General features: G+C 49.6%; 1 protein-coding gene across 2 annotated transcripts in view; it reads right to left on the bottom strand.

Moving 5' to 3' along the window:
* Positions 1 to 14,248, bottom strand: part of LOC140410941 (uncharacterized) — a 165,748-nt gene extending 151,500 nt beyond the window's left edge. For both annotated transcript variants that reach the window (XM_072499796.1, XM_072499795.1), the window contains exon 1: positions 13,979 to 14,248. In XM_072499796.1, the coding sequence (XP_072355897.1) occupies positions 13,979 to 14,003 (25 nt within the window). In that variant the 5' untranslated portion in view covers positions 14,004 to 14,248. The remainder of the gene's footprint in view (positions 1 to 13,978) is intronic.
* Positions 14,249 to 25,054: the final 10,806 nt, after the last annotated feature.

Consider the following 25,054-nt stretch of genomic DNA (forward strand, 5'->3'; position numbering starts at 1 on the left):
GAAAAGGCCCTTCGGCCCATCACATATGTGCCGGTCAAAAACAACCGCCTAAGTATTTTAGTCCCAGTGTGGATGACAGAATTGTTAAAAAAGTGTTATCAACAGCGCCTATACTTCCTCAAGAAACTAGGGAGATTCGGCATGTCCACATTGACTCTACCAATTTTTACAGATGCACCACAAAAGGCATCCTATCTGGCTGCATCACAGCCTGGTATGGCAACTGCTTTACCCAAGAGCATAAGAAACTACAGAGAGTCGTGAACACAGCCTGTCCATCACACAAATCTCCCATCCATTGACTCTATTTACACCTCCCACTGCCTTGGGAAAGCAGGCACCATAATCAAAGACCCCTCCCACCTGCCTCTCTTCTCTCTTCCAGCCTCTTCCAAGTCGCACTAATAGATTCAAAAACAAATTAGCAGACTCCTAAATGGCCCTCCTATGGACTGAACTGATCTCTCTATGCATCTTCTCTACGGTGTAGCACTACATTCCATATGCTTCACCCTATGTCTATGTATTTACATTGTGTATTTATTGTATGTCATATGTTTTCATGTATGGAACGACCTGCCTGGACTGTATGCAGAACAATACTTTTCACTGTACCTTGGTACACGTGACAATAAATCTAAATCTTGATGCTGCTGGCACTGCAATGTTTGCCGTTCCCTGCTGCACGGTGCTCCCTATAAAGATGGCGGCCACACAAAATCATACCCACCATTGACTGGCCTGCAGTTACGAAGAACATCCATGCACCTTTCCTTGAAATAAGGGTGCCACTTTTTCCACTATTCAACGATCTGGCAATCAGAGATGCAAGCCACCTGGATTGAGGTATAGCCAGCTTTTCATTACATGCTTCCCATCAATTATCACATCCACTACCTCTCTACTAATGTTTTACCAGCATCCTCTGCCTTGGTAAGGACCAATACAAGTTCAGGTACATTGTCACAAGTCAGGCTTTATCCACCCGACATATTTAGAATGTACCATCCATCAATTTTAATTGAGTAAAATAAAAAAATTACTTGCCTGGACAATTCAGCTAGGCACTGCATTGATGAGGCACCAGATTAGATATTGACTGCTTCGGGGATTGGCCTATGCCTACTCTCCATGTGACCCTTGACCCCACTTATAATAATCTTTACTAGTGTCACAAGTAGGCTTACATTAACACTGCAATAAAATAGTAGAGCAGAGGAGACTTAAGTGGGCAAGGGGGGGTGACCAGGGATTCCCCAGGGAGAGAAAGTCACTTGCAGACTCTCAGGGAGCAGCGCAGGAAACTGACAGCAGCAGCACCAGGGGGGGGGGGGGGTTAGAGCCACATTAGTTTAGTTGAACACGTGGGGCATGGGCAAAAAGAGCTGATAGGGGAAGTGCCATATTAACATGTTTATTCTTTCCCACTGTTCGTTTTCACTTTAAGGCTCTTTGCACAAGGCCTTTTTTTCTCTCTGTAAATGTTACAAATTTGTTTTAAATAAAACATTTCATAAAAACAAAAACAAAAAACTGCAATAAAATTGCGGTGAAAATCCTCTCGTCGCCACATTCCGGCGATCTCTCAGCAGTGTGATCATGCCCATCATATATTCAAAACTCTTTGATTCTACAACCAACTTCATGATTATTTTTAAAGTCTCCTTTGAAACTCTTAGATGCAGTTAATGCTACAGTTTAGAAATGCCAACACCATACAAGTGTGAGCACTGCATTTCACACTTTATTTTTGATGATTAATATTTGTGCTGATACTGGAAATGCCAAATGCTGAGTCTTACTGACTACCATTCAGCAGCCACTATCTATTAATGATTCCAGTTTTGCCAAGCTGCCAACAGCAAATAGATCTTAAATGAGCTGTTTAATTCTCCATCTCAAAGATAAATGATATTTGAATCTCTGCAACCATCAGCAGACCTAACCACAGAGTAATGGAACATCTGAATAGGCCAAGTCAAATGCTCTACTGGCAAAAGCTGATGGTAAATGTAGATTGCCAACTTTATTATATATTGCTTGAATTTCTGCCTGCACCTCAAACACAAAAGCTGCTGTAGCTCCTTATCTCTTTTGACCTCCAAAATTAACTATTGCAATGCTTTCCTCGCGGACCTCCCACTTTCCACCCCAACTGAATTCAATAAAGAAATCTGGAATTAAAAGTCTAATGATGATCATACCATTATTGATTGTTGTAAAAATGTCCTTGGTCATTAATATCCTTTGGGAAGGAAATCTCCTGGCCTACATGTGACTTCAGGTCTACAGCAATGGCTCTTAACTGCCCTCTGAAAACAACTCAGTTGCATCATACCACTAAAAAAGCCAAGGATCAAACCAAACAGGAGGCAATGCCCTTGCTGAGCAGGAACTGACGCAGCTCATCACTCATGAACGAACGAGTAGCCCCGATCACTGTGGATGTAGGTGGGGAAACCAAACAAGGTGAAGAGGCTGTGCGGGGCCTTGATGACAGTGGCCGAGGTCATGTCAGGGCATGGGATGGCGAAGGGAAAACGTATTGACTTAGACACCGGAAACAACAACGACAAACCAATCCTCAACACTGGCATCTACCCGGCAATGTGGAAACTTTCCCAGGTATGTCCTGCACACATAATCAGGATAAATCCATGATGCACCATCAATTACACACAAGGCAAGTTGTAGAAAACAAAGTAATGGTTTTAATACTCTAAGATGTAGCCTGTCTGCTGCTGAACCCAGACTGGAGACAGGGCTACAGATCAGTCAACTATATACAACACCCAGTGGGGCGGAACCACGGAAGAACAACAATATATAACACAGTGAGTAACAATGGAACAAACAGTAACAGAGAATATATACAGCGCTGTAAGTAACAGTGGAACAACAATAATAGTGGTTTGCCACATTCGCCCCCTGTTTAAAAAAAAAAGTCCAGCGGGGGTGAAGCAAACTTATAGATTAAGTCTATCATGAGCTTTAACCATCTTCTGTGATCTCCTCAGTCCAGGCTGTGGTGTGGGCACTGGTGTTGAGACCTGCGACTCCAGGAGCGTGTCGTCCTCTTCTTCTTCAAGCGTCGACAGAGAGGGAGACGGTGTAGGCACGGGGGCGATGGTAATGAAGGTACACTGTGGAGGGTCGGGTGGGGAACCAGCAGGTGCCAGGTCCCGGAGGGAGACAGTGTCCTGCCGCCCGTCCTGATGTGCCACGTAGGCATATTGTTGGTTAGCGTGGAGAAGCATAACCCACTCGACCAGGGGATCGGTTTTGTGGTTACTCACATGCTTCCGGAGGAGGACAGGCCCTGGGACTGTCAGCCAGGCCGGGAGCGAGACCCTGGAGGTGGACTTCCTGGGGAAGGCAAACATACGCTTGTGAGGAGTCTCGTTGGTGGCAGTACACAGAAGCGACCGGATAGAGTGGAGCACATCGGGAAGGACCTCCTGCCAGCGGGAGACTGGGAGACCTCTAGACTGTAGGGCCAGGAGGACGGCCTTCCAGACCGTCGCATTCTCCCTCTCCACCTGTCCGTTTCCCCGGGGGTTGTAGCTGGGAGTCCTGCTGGAGGCGATGCCCTTGCTGAGCAGGGACTGACGCAGCTCATCACTCATGAACGAGGAGCCCCGATCACTGTGAATGTAGGTGGGGAAACCGAACAAGATGAAGAGGCTGTGTGGGGCCTTGATGACAGTGGCCGAGGTCATGTCAGGGCACGGGATGGCGAAGGGAAAACGTGAGTACTCATCAACGATGTTGAGGAAGTACATGTTACGGTCAGTGGAGGAGAGGGGCCCTTTGAAGTCGATGCTTAAGGCACTCAAAGGGGCGGGAAGCCTTCACCATATGCACTTTGTCTGGCCGATAGAAGTGCGGTTTGCACTCCATGCTGACCTGGCAGCCCCTGGTCACTGTCCTGACCTCCTCGATGGAGTAAGGCAGATTGCGGGCCTTGACAAAATGAAAACAAACGGGTGACAGAGGTCATTGTGGAGGGCCCGAAGTCGGTCTACTTGTGCGCTGGCACATGGATAGGGCATCTGGGATCTCATTGAGCTTCCCAGGACGATACAAGATGTTGTAATTGTAGGTGGCGAGTTCGATCCTCCACCTCAGAATCTTGTCGTTCTTGATCTTGCCCAGCTGTGTGTTATTGAACATGAAGGCTAACGACCGTTGGTCAGTGAGGAAAGTGAATCGCCTGCCGGCCAGGTAATGCTTCCAATGTCGCACAGCTTCCACAGTGGCTTGGGCTTCTTTCTCGACGGAGGACTGTCGGATTTCGGAGTCCTAGCGTGTACGGTAAAAGAAGGCCACGGGTCTGCCTGCCTGATTGAGGGTAGCGGCCAGGGCAAAATCAGACGCATCACTCTCCACCTGGAACGGGATGGGCTCGTCCACAGCGTGCTTCGTGGCCTTGGCAATGTCCGCTTTGATGTGGTTGAAGGCTAGGCGGGCCTCAGCCGACAGGGGAAAAAGGATGGATTTGATGAGTGCCTTGTCCGCATAGTTGGGGACCCACTGGGCATAGTACGAGAAGAACCTCAGGCATCTCTTCAGGGCCTTGGGGTAGTGGGGGGCACATGCGGTCGGGATTGAGCCCTAGGACTCTGTTTTCCACAACGTAGCCGAGGATGGCTAGGTGGGTCGTATGGAAAACGCACTTCTCCTTATTATACGTAAGATTAAGGAGCTTGGCGGTGTGATGGAAACGCTGGAGGTTAGCGTCATGGTCCTGCTAGTCATGGCTGCAGATGGTGACATTATCCAGATACAGGAATGTGGCCCGCAGCCCGTACTGGTCAATCATTCGGTCCATCTCCCGTTGGAAGACTGAGTCCCCATTGGTGACACCGAAGGGGACCCTGAGGAAGTGGTAGAGGCGGTCATCTGCCTCAAAGGCAGTGTATTAGCGGTCCTCCGGGCGGATAGGGAGCTGGTGGTACGCGGACTTCAAGTCTACCGTGGAGAAGACTCGGTTCTGCGCAATCTGGTTGACCATGTCAGATATGTGAGGAAGGGGTACGCATCGGGCTGCGTGTACCGGTTGATCGTCTGACTGTAGTCGACGACCATCCGGTTCTTCTCCCCAGTCTTGACGACCACCACTTGGGCTCTCCCGGGGCTGGTACTGGCCTCTATGATCCCTTCCCGCAGGAGTCGCTGGACCTCTGACCTGATAAAGGCCTTGTCCCGAGCACTGTATCGTCTGCTCCTGGTGGCGACGGGCTTACAGTCCGGGGTGAGGTTAGCGAGGGTCGGGGCGGCCTTAAGGGTCGCAAGGCTACAGACGGTGAGAGGGGGCAGGGTTCCACCGAAGGTTGTCAGGCTTCGGAGATGGCATTGGAAGTCTAGGCCTAATAAAAGGGGAGTGCAGAGATAGGGGAGGACGTAGAGTTTAAAGTTAACATACTCTACGCCACGTATCACAAGAGCTGCGACACAGTCTCCCCGGACCTCAACAGAGTGTGATCCGAAAGCCAGGGAGATTGTCTGGGATACAGGAAAAATTCGGAGGGAGCAGCGCCTTACTGTATCCGGATGGACGAAGCGGTCTGTCCTCCCGGAGTCGAATAAGCAGGTCGTCACGCGCTTGTTGATTCGGACAGTCACCATGGAGTTCTTGAGATGACGGGGCCGGGACTGGTCGAGGGTGACGGAGGCGAGCTGCGGAAGGTGGCTGGTCTGGTCGGTGGTAGCGGGTGGCGCCGAAGATGGCGTCCCCCACGAGTTGCACATGGTGGGTCGCGTAGAAGATGGCGGCCAAGATGGCGGCCCCCACGAGTCGCACGTGGCGGGTCGCGTCAGAGATGGCGAACAAGATGGCGGACTCCACGGGTCGCACGAGGCAGATGACGCGTTAAACGTGGGCGGTCCCGAGAGGCAAGATATCACGCGGCGGGATTTGGACGTTTTAGGCTGGGGCTGGCAGACTTTTGCAAAGTGGCCCTTCTTACCACACTCGCTGCAGGTTGTGTTCCGAGCTGCGCAGCATTGTCTGGCGTGCTGACCCTGGCCACAGAAGTAGCAGGATGGTCCCCCGGAGTTGGTGGGCAGCACAGACTTGTGACACCCCGGATCGGGTGATGGCTGCACCCAAGACGCCCACGAGGAAGCCACGTGGTCGGGCGTGAAGGCATCCACATTCCAGAAGGCCACTTCCAGGAAGTTTGTGAGCCGCACCGTGTCGTTTAGGTCGAGGGTACCCCCTTCGAGCAGGCGTTGACTGATGTAGTCAGACTTAACGCCGGCCACATAGGCGTCCCGGAACAGGAGCTCGGTATGTTGAACAGCCGTTACTGCCTGGCAGTTACAATTCCGGGCGAGTACCCGTAGGTCACGCAGGAACGCGGCCAAAGATTCTCGTGGGCACTGACGCCTCATGGCGAGGTGGTGCCGGGCGTACACCTCATTTACTGCCCTCACGTACTGCCCTTTGAGGAGTGTAATCGCCTCGTCGTATGTGGCTGCGTCTCTGATGAGGGTAAATATTCGGTGGCTCACCCGGGCGTTGAGGACCCGAAGCTTGTATTCCTCTGAGACGGCGTCAGTGGAAGAGTCGAGGTAGTCCTCGAAACAGCTTAGCCAATGCTGGAAGATCGCGGTGGCATCGGCTGCCTCTGGGTCCAGGTCCAATCGCTCAGGCTTGAGTGATTTCTCCATCGTACTATCTTAAGAGTATTAAATTGATGCACCATCAATTAAGGGGCAGCATGGTAGCATTGTGGATAGCACAATTGCTTCACAGCTACAGGGTCCCAGGTTTGATTCCGGCTTGGGTCACTGTCTGCGGAGTCTGCACATCCTCCCAGTGTGTACGTGGGTTTCCTCCGGATGCTCCGGTTTCCTCCCACAGTCCAAAGATGTGCAGGTTAGGTGGATTGGCCGTGATAAATTGCCCTTAGTGCCCAAAATTGCCCTTAGTGTTGGGTGGGGTTACTGGGTTATGGGGATAGGGTGGAGGTGTTGAATTTGGGTAGGGTGCCCTTTCAAAGAGCCGGTGCAGACTCGATGGGCCGAATGGCCTCCTTCTGCACTGTAAATTCTATGATAATTACACACGAGGCAAGTTGTAGAAAACAAAGTAATGGTTTTAATACTCTAAGATGTAGCCTGTCTGCTGCTGAACCCAGACTGGAGACAGGGCTACAGATCAGTCAACTATATACAACACCCAGTGGGGCGGAACCACGGAAGAACAACAATACATAACACAGTGAGTAACAATGGAACAAACAGTAACAGAGAATATATACAGCGCTGTAAGTAACAGTGGGACTACAATAACAGTGGTTCACAACAATCCAAAACGGCCAACTACCATCTCATCAGTCAAAGTGATGGAAGGTGTCTTTTTTCTTAAAAAAGCATTTTTATACCAAATATCTCAACATTTTTACAATTTATAATAAAACTCACCCAACACTTAAACCCCTACCTCCACATACCTCCCCCCTCACCTCCCTCAGTGGTCAACAGTAACCAGCTCTCCAAATTGCAAAATGAATAAATCCCAACTATTGTAGAACCCGTCACTCACCCTCCTTAGAGCAAATTTCACTTTCTCCAGGGCCAATAACTCCAGCAAGTCCCCCCCGCCAAGCCAAAGGCACAGGGTGGAGAAGCTGATCTCCACCCCAACAAGATCTCCACCTGCCAGCAAACAGCGAGGCGAAGGCAAAGACATCTGCCCCAGCACCCGTATGCTACTCCGGCCTGTCCAACACCTTGAATATGGTTTCTCGGGGCCCGGGCTCAACAGGCAGAATCCCCAAAATGCTGAAAATCACCCTCCAAAACCTTTCCAACTTCAGGGAGGACCAAAACATATGTACATGGTTTGCAGGGCCCCTCCCACATTGCTCAAGACATCCTCCACTCCTTCAAACAGCTGGCACATCCTTGACTTTGCCAGGTGGGCCCTGTACACTACCTTCAGCAGGTTGAGGCAGATGTGTGGCGCGGCGGGGCATCCCGCCCCCTGAATTCATATTATTTGTGCGCGCACTCGCATCAGCTCCTTATACAGCAATTGCGTCCATGCCACAAACTTCAGCCCAATCTCAAACATCGGCCTCAAATAACTCCACTCCATCAGATCAACACCAGATCAAATGCCTTCTCCTCATCAAATGCTACCACCACCTCCGACACCCTTCCCTCCGTCGGAGAAAGAACCACATTCAGCAGCCACCTCACATTCAAAGACAGTTGTTTGCCCTTGACGAACACCTCCAACCTTAACGGCAGCACCTTTCACCGTGGTGTTCACCGTGGACAGTAGGTCGAACCTCGTCTGCAACTCCGTCCTCTGTCAGGAGCCCCGGCTCCAGATCCCCCGCATACCCCCAATTCACCTCACCCAGTATGGATCTCCTCCCCCCCCATTCACACCTCCCAGGTCCAACGAGACCTGTTCTACCAGACTCCACCGACTGCAGCCCCTCCCCCACCACAATCCAGTTCACTAGCCAACCTTTGTTTGAACAAAGACCAAAGAAAAGTACAGCACAGGAACAGGCCCTTCGGCCCTCCAAGCCTGTGCCGACCATGCTGCCCGCCTAAACTAAAATCTTCTACACTTCCTGGGTCCGTATCCCTCTATTCCCATCCTATTCATGTATTTGTCAAGGTGCCCCTTAAACATCACTATCGTCCCTGCTTCCACCACCTCCTCCGGCAGCGAGTTCCAGGCACCCTCTGTGTAAAAAACCTGCCTCGTACATCTCCTCTAAACCTTGCCCCTCGCAACTTAAACCGATGCCCCCTAGTAATTGACCCCTCTACCCTGGGAAAACAGCCTCTGACTATCCACTCTGTCTATGCCCCTCATAATTTTGTAGACCTCTATCAGGTCACCCCTCAACCTCCGTTGTTTGCTAGCACAGTTACCCCTGCCAGGAACTACCCCCCTCCTCAGTAACCTGGTCCCTCATGCCCAAAACCCCGTAACAGCCTCCCCGAACAGGCGCTGGAATGTGGCGACTAGGGGCTTTGCACAGTAACTTCATTGAAGCCTACTTGTGACAATAAGCGATTTTCATTTTTCAAACCCCACCTCCCCCCAAACCATGAAACAAAGAACCACATCCATAAGGAAAAACAAAAACACAGGCAAATAACTCCCCCCCCCCCCCACCCCACCCCATTAAACTGACAGAGACAAAACCCCAATTCAAGGAAAAATCTCAATAAGAAAAAAAGATCTTCTGTTCCCACCAACCAAGTCGAAATCCCAACTCTCATCTCAGTCCCAGTCCTTCAGCCTTAATGAACGCCTCCGCCACCTCAAAATAAAAGTCCTTCGAATTGAAAGTCTCTCTCAGCTTCACTGGGTGGACACTCCAAACCTCACTCCTCTTCCGTACAATGCCGCCTTTACCCATTCAAAGGCTGTCCACCTTCTCGCCAACTTCACCGTCAAGATCTTGGTATATCGTCTGACAATGCCTTCCTACTTCACATCTCGTTTCTCCTTCGCCCAGCTCATAACTTTCTCTTTCACATGGTATTATGAAAACAGTTTCGCACTGCCCTTTGGTGGCTCATTTGCTTTCGGCTTCAGCCTAAGCGACCGATGCACCCTGTCCAACTCATAGATGGAGGGCTCTTCCACCATCCAATCAACTCGACAAACACCTTCGCAAAGTACTCAGTGAGCCTCGGGCCCTCCACCCCAGCCACTCAGGCAGACACACAATCCTCAAATTTTGCCTCCTCAACCGGTTTTCCAAATCCTTCATCTCGGCTCTGAGTTCTTCATTGACCCCCGCAATCCTCCACAGCTCCTCACCCATCGAGGTGAACTAGTCGCTGCGTTGCGACAATGCCTCCTCCACACCCTTCAGCTTCTCTCCTTTCTCCCACCCCTCAACCGATGACTTCATCAATGTCATCTTTATCGGGTCAATCGCCTCCTTCACCCACTCTTTAAGCAAAGCCTTCAAAGCATCTCCAAACGTTTGGCAAACAGCCTTTCAAACTCTGCCACACCACCTCGGTCAGAGTTTTGACCATGATGGGAACAGCCCCACCCGATAACCAAACTGTGCCATCTTCCCTCCTGCCGGACTCACAACACTCGCCGGCAGACTCGCTCACCCTTTTCTTTCCAAGACCTTTCTTCTGGGACTTCGACATTCCCCAACTCCTTATGATTTCACACACCAGCTCATCCATAACCTACCCTGAGACCGGGCATAAAAGTCCAAAATTCAAAGACACCAGGGGTCTTTGCAACCTCCACCTTTATGTCACTACCAGAAGTCCCCTGATGGAAGGTGCCATTATCAGTATCAGCCGGCAATTGCTTAGCAACAACTTACTCACTGACACCCATTTGTGTTCCACCAGGGTCACTCAGCTTCTGACCTCATTACAGCCTTGGATCAAACATACAGAAAAGAACCAAACTCTTAACATCAAGTTAAGACCAAGTGTGGCATCAAGGAATCCTAGCAAAACTGGAGTCAATAGAAATCAAGGGGAAAACTCTCCACTGGTTGAGAGTCATACCTGGCATAAAGGAAGATGCCTGTGATTGTTGGTGATCAATCCAGGACATCACTGCACGGTTTCTTCAGGGTAGCGTTGTAGGCCCAACCATCTTAGTTGCTTCGTCAATGATCTTCCTTCCATCATAAGGTCAGAAGAGGGGATGTTCGCTGATGTTTGCACAATGTTCAGCACCATTCACAACTCCTCTGGTATTGACGCAGCCCATGTCCAAATGCAGCAAGACAGAGACAATATCCAGGTTTGGGGTGAATATTCAGTGGCATTACCATCACCGAACCCCCACTGTCAACATCCTGGGGCTTACCATTGACCAGAAACTGAACTGGACTAGCCATTAAATACTGCAGCTACACGAGCAGGTCAGAGGCTAGTAATCTTGCGGAGAATGACTCAATTCCTGACTCCCCATTTTACAAAATAAATTAGAGTACCCAATTCATTTCTTCCAATTAAGGGACAATTTAGCCTGTCCAATCGACCTATCCTGCACATCTTTTTTTGGTTGTGGGGTGAGACTCACGCAGACATGGGGAGAATGTGCAAACTCCGCATGGACAGTGACCCAGGGCCAGGAGGATTGGATCCGGGTCCTCGGCGCCATCAGGCAGCAGTGCTAACTGCTGCACCACGGTGCTGCCCCCCATCCACAAACATTCACTTCCTCCACCACCGATGCACAGTAGCAGCAATGTGCACTATCTACAAGATAAAATACAGGAACTCTCCAAGGCTCCTCAGGCAGCACCTTCCAAACCATGATCACTATCATCTGGAAGGACAAGGGCAACAGATACATGGGAAAACCATGGGATGTTCCCCTCCAAGCCACTCACCATTCTGACTTTTCCTTCCTTCTAGATGGGTTAAAATCCGAGAACTTTCTCCCTAGCAGCACATTACATGGACTGCAGAGATACAAGAAAATAGCTCACTACCTCCTTCTCAAGCGCACTCAAGGACGGGCAATGAATTCTGCCCTAGCCAATGAAGCCCACATCCCTAGAATGAATAACACAAAGTTTAAAGGAGTAGAAAACATGCAAATGTTGATACAGACGTTGCTGGAAATATACAACATTTGCAAGTAAGGCCACTTTATATGCCTCAGGTGCATTTGTTTTCACTTCAAATAAACCTAACAAACTACTTTTGCTTTTAAAGTGCAGGATCTCTTTATTGATATAGGACGGAAGGGATTATTGCATGACACTATCCAGAGAGACGTAGAACCATTTGCTTTGGTGCGTTGCCTCCAATAGGTTTTATTCAGGTATTAAGCATGTTCAAAGCCAGGAGTTGGGGGAACCCTACATAAACTGAATCTGACAAGGTTGGTGGAGCAAATGGAGGAGGGTTTCAAAAGATGGGACATGTTACCACTCTCGCTGGCGGGTAGAGTGCAGTCGGTCAAAATGGTGGTCATTCCGAGGTTTCTGTTTGTTCCTGGAACGCAGTAGGGACCGAGGAGGGTTGGCGCTGCCAAACCTGGGGAGCTACTACTGGGCAGCAAATGTGGCGATGATCCGCAAGTGGATTATGGGGGGAGAGGGGGCGGCACGGAAGAGGATGGAGATGGCGTCCTGTAAAGGAACGTGCCTGGGGGCATTGGTGACGGCACCGCTGCCGCTCTTGCCGACAAAGTATACCACGAGCCCGGTGGTGGCGGCAACGCTAAGGATCTGGGGCCAGTGGAGACGGCACCGGGGTGCAATGGGAGCATCGGTGTGGTCCCCGATCGGGGTAACCACCGGTTTGTCCCAGGGAAGATGGACGGGGGGTTCCAGAGCTGGCATCGGGCGGGGATTAGAAGAATGGGGGACCTGTTCATTGACGGGACGTTTGATAGCCTAGGGCACTGGAGGAGAAGTTCGAGTTACCCCCGGGAAATGCCTTTAGATATATGCAGGTGAGGGCTTTTGTGAGGCGACAGGTGAGGGAATTCCCGTTGCTCCCGGCACAAGAAGTTCAAGATCGGGTGATCTCGGGTGTATGGGTCGGGGAGGGCAAGGTGTCGAAAGAAGAGGGGGAAGCGCTGGTAGAAGAGTTGAAGGGTAAATGGGAGGAGCAGCTGGGGGAGGAGATCGAGGAAGGTCTGTGGGCTGATGCCCTAGGTAGGGTTAATTCCTCCTCCTCATGTGCCAGGCTAAGCCTGATACAATTTAAGGTGGTCCACAGAGCGCACTTGACGGGGGCGAGGTTGAGTAGGTTCTTTGGGGTAGAGGACAGATGTGGAAGGTGCTCAGGGAGCCCGGCGAACCATGTCCATATGTTTTGGTCATGCCCGGCACTGGAGGGGTTCTGGAGAGGAGAGGCGGGAGTAATATCTCAGGTGGTGAAATTCCGGGTCAAGCCAAGCTGGGGGCTAGCAATATTTGGAGTAGTGGACGAACCAGGAGTGCAGGAGGCGAAAGAGGCCGGCATTCTGGCCTTTGCATCCCTAGTAGCCCGGCGAAGGGTCTTGCTAATGTGGAAGGAGGCGAAGCCCCCCAGCCTCGAGGCCTGGATAAATGATATGGCTGGGTTCATAAAGTTGGAGAGGATGAAGTTCGCCTTGAGAGGGTCTGCGCAGGGGTTCTACATGCAGTGGCAACCGTTCCTAGACTATCTCGCGGAGCGTTAGAGGAAGGTCGGTCAGCAGCAGCAGCAACCTTGGGGTGGCGAGGGGTGGAGGGGACTGCCTGGGAGGGTGGATGAGCAAGAGATAACATGAAGGGTTGGGGAAACTGGCACGTACGGGTGAGGGCCAGTGTACAAAGCTGTGTAAATATATCATTTTGCCATGTATATATTTTGCTCTGTGCGATTTCTCGGTTTTTTTTGTTATGAGGGGGTTATTGTTTGTAAGGGAGAAAAATTGTGTTAAAAAACTTTAATAAATATATATTTTTTAAAAAGCATATTCAAGGCATTGCCATCAAAATCTAACTTTTAATGCAGTGCTATTATCACGTCAAAATACTTGCCCCCCCCCCCCCAATGTTGAAAGAAATTTGCGTGATGTGTCTTCAAATGTTGCCTTTGCCACAATACATCCTCCAGTCTGGATACACTCACGAGGAATGCCCAATCGTGCGTTTTAAACAGCTGTTTTGCCAAGTTAACATTCAGCCCAAACTTTAAAACACGCACACAAAAAAAAATCAGACAAAAAGGGTTTAAAACATGATTTGGGGGGCGGGGGGGAGCTCTGTGGAAAGTAAATGAAGCTGGAGTCAGCGGTCACACAGCAAGGCTGGTGTGTGAGCACCCGGAGAGAGAGCGCGCCCTTGTAGCCGGGAACGCCGGGCAGAAAGGACAGCAGAGCGGGCTGCACACACAGCCACTCTCCTCGAACACTTCCTTCATTGTGAAAAAAATAATCCCGTCATTTTAAAAAGCGGAATGAAAAGATCGCGCCGCTTTGATCTTCACATCTGTTTCTTTCACTCTTTGCACTGACCACCTTTACCTGTTGCTCTGCTGTCCCAGCTCATTTTCCTCTTTCTTCCAACTTCTCCCCCGCCAACCCGCTGCCCATCAGCGACAAGAGTTTAGCACTACGGCCAATTACTCGAAAGAAAAGAAACACCTCCCCGAGTAAATCCGAATTGTCTGGTCGCCAGTAACAGTCGTCAGGTAGCGAGTCCGGCGAAGGCGAGCTCCCTGTCGCTCCGCCATGTTACCTATCCGAGGAGATGAGCCTCATTTCTTTCATTCATTCACTTCACAGGCTGGAGACTCGGCACTTGCTGCTATTGGGTTAAAGAGCAGCCTTTCACAAAGTGATTTGCTCAACCACCCGCCTCCCAGCCACGTGCCTCAACCCGAGCTGCTCAGAGTCATTTTGGCCACGAACCCAGTGTCCTGTCACCCAATAACATATTATTGTCACTAAAGAAAAAACAGGAGACCAGCGCAATTAAAAAACTATGTTCAGATGTTAAGTAGTAATTGTATTCTCAACATCACTATTTTATTCCCCACAGTACAATGACTATACTACACCTTGCCCTTTGCTCTTATGGACACCAGCACCATCTCATTGCCCCACTATAATGGTGACCAGTGCCCCTCCCCACCCCCCGCTCTTATGGTCACCAATACATTTTGTAAGCTTCCCTGGCCAGGCTAGCATTTTGTTACATCCTTACAATGTTAGGGCTACATCCCTAATTGCCCTTGAGTAGGTGGTGGTGAGCTTCTTTCTGGAACCGCTGCAGTTTTTGTAGTGTAGGTACACCCACTGTGCTATTAGGGAAGGAGCTCCAAGATTTTGACCCAGCGACAATGAAGCAATGGCGATATATTTCCAAGTCGGGATGGTGAGTGACTTGGAGGGGAAATTCCAAGAGGTGGTGTTCCAATGTACCTATTGCCCTTGCCCTTCTAGATGGTAGTGATCGTAGATTTGGAAGATGCTGCCTAAGGAGCCTTGGTGAGTTCCTGCAGTGTATCTTGTAGATGGTACACATGGCTGCTACTGTGCGTCGGTGGTGAAGGGAATGAATGTTTGTGGAAGGGGTGCCAAACAAGCGGGCTACTTTATTCTTTTAAAAAAATATTTTAATTAAGTTTTTAACATTTTATACATAAGAACAAAAACACACACCACTCCAAACAAAAAATAGTACAAAGAGAAAGCAACCCCTCCCCATACCCCAACCACCCACCATCCTCCTCCCCCTCCCCCCCCCGAAGCTAAAGGTGTCCACTCACAATTATCCTCCACTTCCGCAAACAATCAACTCATCCTCAACCTTGTTAGATGTGCCCTAGCGCTACCTTTAATTATATTGTCATGCGAGACTGCCTTTAGGAACTGGATGTTTAATCAATGTACCTTTAAGAAAACAGTGATGTCATAGAATGGGTGGAGCTCAGCTCAGTTCAGCCATTTTGCAGGATTTAAGTTTCAGTTTAAAAGCAGTGTCTGTGTGTTTCCAGAGAGCTGCAAGTTTTGCAGTTTGGTTTTGCAGCTTAAAAAGTGCCTGGCTGGTTTTGCTGAGAGCAGTTTAAAAGTGCCTGGCTGTTTTGCTGGAGCTGAAGGCAACCAAGCTAATATGTCTCTGCCATTCTACAGAATATATATATATATATCCTTTAACCTGATGTGATACTGTTTGAAAATGAAAAATGAAAATCGCTTCTTGTCACAAGTAGACTTCAATGAAGTTACTGTGAAAAGCCCCTAGTCGCCACATTCCACGCCTGTTCGGGGAGGCTGGTACGGGAATTGAACCGTGCTGCTGGCCTGCTTGGTCTGCTTTAAAAGCCAGCGATTTAGCCCAGTGTGCTAAACCAGCTGAACCATGTTAAGTCTCTTGGAAATTTGAAGGAACATTTTAAGGAAGTATTTACTGTTGCAATATTTTCTGAATTATCATTGAGGTACGTAGGGAAGAGGTGTTGGCAGTTCTGGACAGGCTGAAAATAGATAAGTCCCCTGGACCTGATGGGATTTATCCTAGGATTCTCTGGGAGGCCAGGGAAGAGATTGCTGGACCTTTGGCTTTGATTTTTATGTCATCATTGGCTACAGGAATAGTGCCAGAGGACTGGAGGACAGCAAATGTGGTCCCTTTGTTCAAAAAGGGGAGCAGAGACAACCCCGGCAACTATAGACCGGTGAGCCTCACGTCTGTAGTGGGTAAAGTCTTGGAGGGGATTATAAGAGACAAGATTTATAATCATCTAGATAGGAATAATATGATCAGGGATAGTCAGCATGGCTTTGTGAAGGGTAGGTCATGCCTCACAAACCTTATTGAGTTCTTTGAGAAGGTGACTGAACAGGTAGATGAGGGTAGAGCAGTTGATGTGGTGTATATGGATTTCAGCAAAGCGTTTGATAAGGTTCCCCACGGTAGGCTATTGCAGAAAATACGGAGGCTGGGGATTGAGGGTGATTTAGAGATGTGGATCAGAAATTGGCTAGCTGAAAGAAGACAGAGGGTGGTGGTTGATGGGAAATGTTCAGAATGGAGTACAGTCTCAAGTGGAGTACCACAAGGATCTGTTCTGGGGCCGTTGCTGTTTGTCATTTTTATCAATGACCTAGAGGAAGGCGCAGAAGGGTGGGTGAGTAAATTTGCAGACGATACTAAAGTAGGTGGTGTTGTCGATAGTGTGGAAGGATGTAGCAGGTTACAGAGGGATATAGATAAGCTGCAGAGCTGGGCTGAGAGGTGGCAAATGGAGTTTAATGTAGAGAAGTGTGAGGTGATTCACTTTGGAAGGAATAACAGGAATGCGGAATATTTGACTAATGGTAAAGTTCTTGAAAGTGTGGATGAGCAGAGGGATCTAGGTGTCCATGTACATAGATCCCTGAAAGTTGCCACCCAGGTTGATAGGGTTGTGAAGAAGGCCTATGGAGTGTTGGCCTTTATTGGTAGAGGGATTGAGTTCCGGAGTCGGGAGGTCATGTTGCAGCTGTACAGAACTCTGGTACGGCCGCATTTGGAGTATTGCGTACAGTTCTGGTCACCGCATTACAGGAAGGATGTGGAGGCTTTGGAGCGGGTGCAGAGGAGATTTACCAGGATGTTGCCTGTTATGGAGGGAAAATCTTATGAGGAAAGGCTGATGGACTTGAGGTTGTTTTCGTTGGAGAGAAGAAGGTTAAGAGGAGACTTAATAGAGGCATACAAAATGATCAGGGGGTTGGATAGGGTGGACAGTGAGAGCCTTCTCCCGCGGATGGAAATGGCTGGCACGAGGGGACATAACTTTAAACTGAGGGGTAATAGATATAGGACAGAGGTCAGAGGTAGGTTCTTTACGCAAAGAGTAGTGAGGCCGTGGAATGCCCTACCTGCTACAGTAGTGAACTCGCCAACATTGAGGGCATTTAAAAGTTTATTGGATAAACATATGGATGATAATGGCATAGTATAGGTTAGATGGCTTTTGTTTCGGTGCAACATCGTGGGCCGAAGGGCCTGGACTGCGCTGTATTGTTCTATCTATAAAAGTAAGGGGTGTTAAGCGATCCAATGTTTATTTAAGATGTTAAGTTGAGTTCATGGAATAAACAGTGTTTTGTGTTTAAAAACCCACGTGCCCATAATTGTAATCCCCCACCTAGAGAAAAAGCCGTGTGCTAGGAAAAGCAACAAATACATTAAAGGGTGAGGTTGGTTGAACTCCATGATACATTTTGGGGTTCTGAAAACACCTCTCCCATAACAATTGGGGGCTCGAGTGGGATAAAAGTCTATCTATTGGATTGGCTTTTGTGAACTTAAAGACAGTGAAGGATTGTTGCTTTTCCGGTGTGGCATTTTAGTTTAAGTGGGGAGAGTGTTGTGAACAATGGCTCTTTCAGAGGCTCAGAAGTTTTTGGGGATGGCGAATGTCACACGTAGTACTTTACGGACAGAAACGAAAAGCAGACTGTTGTTTTGACAAGAACATTGCAGTTAACATTACCTGACAAAATGCGAAAAGATAAGGTAATTTTGCGGTGGTTAAGCATTTAAAGTTGCCTGAGATAGAGTTTGACTCATTGGAAATGGCAAAAATTCAGTTGCAAATTAAACAAATGGAACATGAGAAAGAATTAAAGCGGCTTGCATACGAGAGTGAGAGAGAGGAAAAAGAAAGAGAAAGGGAGAGAGAGGAAAAAGAAAAGGAGAGAGAAGAAAGGAGAAAAGAAAGAATAGCCCAAGCAGAACAAAAAAGAAAAGAAAGGGAGATACAGATCAGGGGAAAAGATAAAGAGAGGGAGTTTGAACTTCAGAAAATGGCCATGAAACATGACAATCAGTTAAAATTGGCAGACGTAAAGGGAAACGTACAGTTGGATGATAATGATGAGGATAGTGAGAAAGAGCGTCATAGTCGAAGGCTTGGTGGGAATCTATTTAAATATGTCCAAGCATTGCCAAGGTTTGACGAGAAGGAAGTGGAAGCCTTTTTCATTTCATTTGAGAAGGTAGCTAAACAAATGAAATGGCCACAGGACATGTGGGTGATACTGATTCAAACAAAGCTGGTAGGTAGAGCTAGTGAAGTGTTTGCATCACTACCGGAGGAGGTATCTGGAACGTATGAGGAGGTGAAGAAATCCATCTTAAGTGCATATGAGCTAGTGCCTGAAGCTTACAGACAAAGGTTTAGAAATTTAAGGAAAGAATTTGGCCAAACAAACATGGAGTTTGAAAGGCTCAAACAGAGTAATTTTGATAGGTGGATAAGGGCTTTGAAAATAGACCAAACGTATGAAGCTCTCAGTGAAATTATACTTTTGGAGGAGTTTAAAAATTCAATTCTTGATGTAGTGAGAACTCATGTGGAAGAACAGAGGGTTAAAACTGTGAGATTAGCAGCGGAAATGGCAGATGATTATGAATTAGTTCATAAATCAAAGATTGGTTTCCGACATCAGTTTCAGCCGGTGAGGGATAGAAACTGGGGACATGAGAAATATTCAAATGGTAAAGGTAAAGGTGATCTGATGGGAGACAATAAAGAGAGTATACCTCAGATTAAAAAAGAAATCCAGGAGGGTGGAAAAGAAATGAAAAGTTTCAGATGTTTTCACTGTAATAAACTAGGCCATGTAAAGTCACAGTGTTGGTGGTTGAAGAAAAGCACTGGGAAGGCTGATGTGGTAACACAGGATAAGACAGTGGGGTTTGTTAGAGTGGTAAAGGAAAGTCAAGGGAAGCGAAGGAGGTGCAAACGATTGTACAGCCTGTTCAAGAAGTAATTTTTAAGAAGGTGCCAGATGTCTTTAAAGAATTTACTTGTGTGGGTAAAGTTTACTCATGTGTATCAGGAGGAGTAGGTACAGAAGTCACAATTTTAAGAGATACAGGGGCTAATCAATCTTTAATGGTAAGAGATGAGGAATTATGTAGTTTGGGAAGAATGTTGCCAGAAAAGGTGGTGATATGTGGAATTCAGGGTGAGAGGAGTAGCGTTCCATTATATAAGGTAAGGTTGGAAAGTCCAGTGAAGAGTGGTGAAGTGGTAGTAGGAGTAATAGATAAACTATCTTGTCCAGGAATAGTTTATCTTGGGTAATGATATAGCTGGATTGCAGGTGGGAGTGATGCCTACTGTGGTTGATAAGCCAGTGGAAAATCAGTCAACTGAAGGGTTGAAGGACGAATATCCTGGGATTTCTCCGGATTGTGTAGTAACAAGGTCTCAAAGTCACAGGTTAAGACAAGAGGAGAAATCAAAGATGAAGTTGAAATGCAATTATCAGAAACAATTTTTTTTTAAAAATGTGTTTATTCAAATTTTCCAACAAAATTTTTAACAAACCCACCCCCCCCATAACAAAAAGAGAGAAATGCAAACACAACAGTCAACTTTTACATTGGGTTCCCCCGTATACCATAACCCCCCCAAATGACATTCAAAGATATCCGTAGGGAAGCCCCCCCCACCCACCCGAATTCCCCCCCGAAAGAGACCCCCCCTCCCCCCCCCCCCCCCCCACCCTTGGGTTGCTGCTGCTGCTGACCTCCTCCTAACGCTCCGCAAGATAGTCTAGGAACGGTTGCCACCGCCTGAAGAACCCCTGCACAGACCCTCGTAAGGCAAACTTTATCCTCTCCAGCTTAATGAACCCTGCCATGTCATTTATCCACACTGGGGGGCTTCGCGTCCTTCCATAATAGCAAGATTCTCCGCCGGACTTCCAGGATCGCAAAGGCCAGGATACCGGCCTCTTTCGCCTCCTGCACTCCCGGCTCGTCCGTTACCCCAAATAGTGCCAGCCCCCAACTCGGCTTGACCTGGACTTTCACCACCTTGGACATAGTCCTCGCGAAACAATCTTCATATGTGTATAAATGCAAGTGGCTAAAGCTGTGGGCAGTGCCCCGGGCTGTATTAACGGGGACCGCAGAACGTCGGGTTCATGGAGGGGGCTGTCTTGAGGGCGCACGTCCAGCCTCGGCAGGCAGTACTGTGACCTGGTGCAGGACGTGAAGGCATGAGAAGGATATGGGGTGACTTGATAGAGGTTTATAAGATGATCAGGGGGATAGATAGAGTAGACAGTCAGAGACGTTTTTCCCGGGTAGAACAAACCATCACCAGGCAGGGGACATAAATTTAAGGTGAAAGGTGGAAGATATAGGGGGGGTGTCAGAGGTAGGTTCTTTACCCAGAGAGTAGTGGGGGCGTGGAATGCACTGCCTGTGGAAGTAGTTGAGTCGGAAACATTAGGGAGCTTCAAACGGCTATTGGATAGGTACATGGATTACGGTAGAATGATATAGTGTAGATTAACTTGTTCTTAAGGGCAGCACAGTAGCATTGTGGTTAGCACAATTGCTTCACAACTCCAGGGTCCCAGGTTCGATTCCGGCTTGGGTCACTGCCTGTGCGGAGTCTGCACATCCTCCCCGTGTGTGCGTGGGTTTCCTCCGGGTGCTCCGGTTTCCTCCCACAGTCCAAAGATGTGCAGGTTAGGTGGATTGGCCATTATAAATTGCCTTTAAGTGTCCAAATTGCCCTTCGTGTTGGGTGGGGTGACTGGGTTATGGGGATAGGGTGGAGGTGTTGACCTTGGGTAGAATGCTCTTTCCAACAGCCGGTGCAGACTCGATGGGCCGAATGGCCTCCTTCTGCACTGTAATTTCTATGAAATCTATGAAATCTATAATCTGTGATTAATCTAGGACAAAGGTTCGGCACAACATCGTGGGCCGAAGGGCCTGTTCTGTGCTGTATTTTTCTATGTTCTATGTTCTATGAAACCCGTCCAAAACCCATCCAATGCCGGGCACAACCAGAACATGTGGACGTGATTCGCCGGGCTTCCCGAGCACCTCCCACATCTGTCCTCCACCCCAAAGAACCTACTCAACCTCGGCCCTGTCATATGCGCTCTGTGAGTAACCTTGAATTGTATTAGGCTGAGCCTGGCGCAAGAGGAAGAAGAATTAACCCGACTCAGGGCATCAGCCCACAGACCCTCATCTATCTCCTCCCCAAGCTCCTCCTCCCACTTGCCCTTTAACTCCTCTACCGAGGCCTCCTCCTCTTCTTTCAGCTCCTGGTAGATCGCCGAAACCCTGCCTTCTCCAACCCATACACCCAAAATCATCCTGTCCTGAGTCCCCTGTGCCGCGAGCAGCGGGAATTCCCTCACCTGCTGCCTCACAAATGCCCTCACTTGCATATACCTGAAAGCATTTCCCGGGGGTAACCCAAACTTCTCCTCCAGCACCCCCAGGCTCGCAAACGTCCCATCTATAAACAGGTCCCCCATTCTTCTAATCCCTGCCCGATACCAGCTTCGAAATCCCCCATCCATCCTTCCCGGGATGAACTGATGGTTCTCCCGAATCGGGGACCAAACCGAGGCTCCCACCTCACCCTTGTGTCGTCTCCACTGCCCCCAGATCTTCAGCGTCGCCGCCACCACCGGACTCGTGGTGTACCTTGTCGGCGAGAGCGGCAGCGGTGCCGTCACCAGCACCCTCAGGCTCGTGCCCACACAGGACGCCATCTCTAACCTATTCCACGCCGCCTCCTCTCCCTCCATTACCCACTTACGGATCATCGGCACATTGGCAGCCCAATAAGTCGCACAAATTCGGCAGAGCCAGCCCTCCCTGTCCCTACTACGCTCCAGAAACACCCTCTTTACCCTCAGGATCTTATTTGCCCACACAAAACCCATGATACTCCTACCTACCCATTTGGAAAAGGCCTTGGCAATTATAATGGGAAGGCACTGGAACACAAAGAGAAACCTCGGGAGGACCATCATTTTAACCGACTGCATCCTGCCCGCTAGCGAGAGTGGCAGCACATCCCATCTTTTGAAATCCTCCTCCATCTGCTCCACCAACCGCGTCAAATTGAGTTTGTGCAGGGCTCCCCAACTCCTGGATCCACCTGGATCCCTAAGTACCAAAAGCTCCTTTCCGCTCTCTTCAACGGCAGGTCGTCTATCCCCCTTCCCTTGTCCCCTGGATGCACCACAAAGAGCTCACTTTTCCCTACATTAAGCTTATGTAGGGATGGTACGGGAGGAGCTGAAGGCGGTGGTTAGGGGAGGGCTGATCTCCATTAGGGCCCATAAGGAGAAGAGGGAGCAGAGGGAGAGGGAGAAGCTGGTGGGGGAGATGGTGAGGGTAGACAGGACGTATGCGGAGGTGCCCGAGGAAGGACTGTTGAGGAAGAGGCACAGCCTCCAGGCCGAATTTGACCTGGTGACCACCAGGAACAAAGAACAAAGAAATGTACAGCACAGGAACAGGCCCTTCGGCCCTCCAAGCCCGTGCCGACCATGCTGCCCGACTAAACTACAATCTTCTACACTTCCTGGGTCCGTATCCTTCTATTCCCATCCTATTCATATATTTGTCAAGATGCCCCTTAAATGTCCCTATCGTCCCTGCTTCCACTACCTCCTCCGGTAGCGAGTTCCAGGCACCCACTACCCTCTGCGTAAAAAACTTGCCTCGTACATCTACTCTAAACCTTGCCCCTCTCACCTTAAACCTATGCCCTCTAGTAATTGACCCTTCTACCCTGGGGAAAAGCCTCTGACTATCCACTCTGTCTATGCCCCTCATAATTTTGTATACCTCTATCAGGTCTCCCCTCAACCTCCTTCGTTCCAGTGAGAACAAACCGAGTTTATTCAACCGCTCCTCATAGCTAATGCCCTCCATACCAGGCAACATTCTGGTAAATCTCTTCTGCACCCTCTCTAAAGCCTCCACATCCTTCTGGTAGTGTGGCGACCAGAATTGAACACTATACTCCAAGTGTGGCCTAACTAAGGTTCTATACAGCTGCAACATGACTTGCCAATTCTTATACTCAATGTCCCGGCCAATGAAGGCAAGCATGCCGTATGCCTTCTTGACTACCTTCTCCACCTGTGTTGCCCCTTTCAGTGACCTGTGGACCTGTACTCCTAGGAAGGCGGAGGTGCAGTGGAGGAAGGCAATGGGGAAAAGGCAAGTCGGATGCTGACGCATCAGCTTCGGAAGCGGGACACAGCTAGGGAGATTGGGAGAGTTAAGGACAGGGGAGGGAGTGTGGTGCAGAGTGGGATTGGCATCAATGAGGGTCTTCAGGGACTTTTATGAGGAATTGTATCGGTCCGAGCCCCCACTGGAGGAGGGAGGGATGGGCCGCTTTCTGGACCAACTGAGGTTTCCGAAGATGGAGGAGAGACTTGGGGCCCCGATTGGGCTGGAGGAGCTGACCAAAGGGATAGGGAGCATGCAGGCAGGGAAGGCACCGGGGTCGGACGGTTTCCCGGTCGAATTCTATAAAAAATATATGGACCTGCTGGGCCCGTTGCTTGTTAGGACCTTCAACGAGGCAAGGGAGGGGGGTGCTTTGCTCCCGATGATGTCCCGGGCACTGATCTCCTTGATCCTGAAGCGTGTCAAGGATCCCCTGCAGTGTGGGTCTTACAGGCCGATTTCGCTGCTAAACGTAGATGCCAAGGTGCTGGCGAAGGTCTTAGCCACGAGGATTGAGGATTGTGTGCCGCAGGTCATCCCGAAGACCAGACGGGGTTCGCGAAGGGGAGGCAGTTGAACGCGAATGTGCGGAGGCTTCTGAACGTTATCATGATGCCGGGGAGGGAGGGGGAGGGATAGTGGTGGCGATGGACGCTGAGAAAGCCTTCGATAGGCTAGAGTGGGGGTACCTGTGGAAGGTGCTGAAGAGGTTTGGGTTTGGGGAGGGGTTTGTCAGGTGGGTTAGGCTGTTGTATGAGGTCCCGATGGCAAGTGTGGCCACGAACAGGAGGAGGTCTGAGTACTTTCGGTTGCACCGAAGGACGAGGCAGGGGTGTCTCCTGTCCCCCCTGCTCTTCGCACTGGCGGTTGAACCCCTGGCTATGGCACTGAGGAAGTCGCGGAACTGGAGGGGGTTGGTGCGGGGTTGGGAGGAGCATAGGGTGTCGCTCTATGCGGACGACTTGCTGCTATATGTGGCGGACCCGGTGGGGGGAATGCCGGAGGTAATGAGGATCCTCAGGGAATTCGGGGATTTCTCGGGGTAGAAGCTCAACATGGGGAAGAGCGAGCTGTTCGTGGTTCACCCAGGGGACCAGGAGAGGTGGATTGGCGAGTTCCCACTAAAAAGGGCGGAGAGGAGCTTCAGGTATTTGGGGGTCCAGGTGGCCAGGAGCTGGGGGGCCCTGCATAGGCTTAATTTCACAAGGCTGGTGGAGCAAATGGAGGAAGAGTTCAAGAGGTGGGACGCGTTGCCGCTGTCCTTGGCGGGGAGGGTGCAGTCAGTCAAAATGACGGTGCTCCCAAGGTTTTTGTTTCTGTTCCGGTGCCTCCCTGAAGGCCCTTTTTAGGCGGGTCAACAGGAGCATAATGGGGTTTGTGTGGGCGCGAGGGACTCCGAGGGTGAGAAGGGTATTCCTGGAGCGGAGTAGAAATAGGGGGTGCTGGCGCTGCCCAACCTCTGTGGGTACTACTGGACCATCAATGCCACGATGGTGCGCAAGTGGATGATGGGAGGGGGAGGGGGCTGCATGGAAGAGGCTGGAGATGGCGTCTTGTGTGGGTACGTGTCTGGGGGCGCTGGCAACGGC

The sequence above is a fragment of the Scyliorhinus torazame genome, chromosome 4 (genome assembly GCF_047496885.1).
Source record: "Scyliorhinus torazame isolate Kashiwa2021f chromosome 4, sScyTor2.1, whole genome shotgun sequence".
Classification (NCBI taxonomy): Eukaryota; Metazoa; Chordata; class Chondrichthyes; order Carcharhiniformes; family Scyliorhinidae; genus Scyliorhinus; species Scyliorhinus torazame.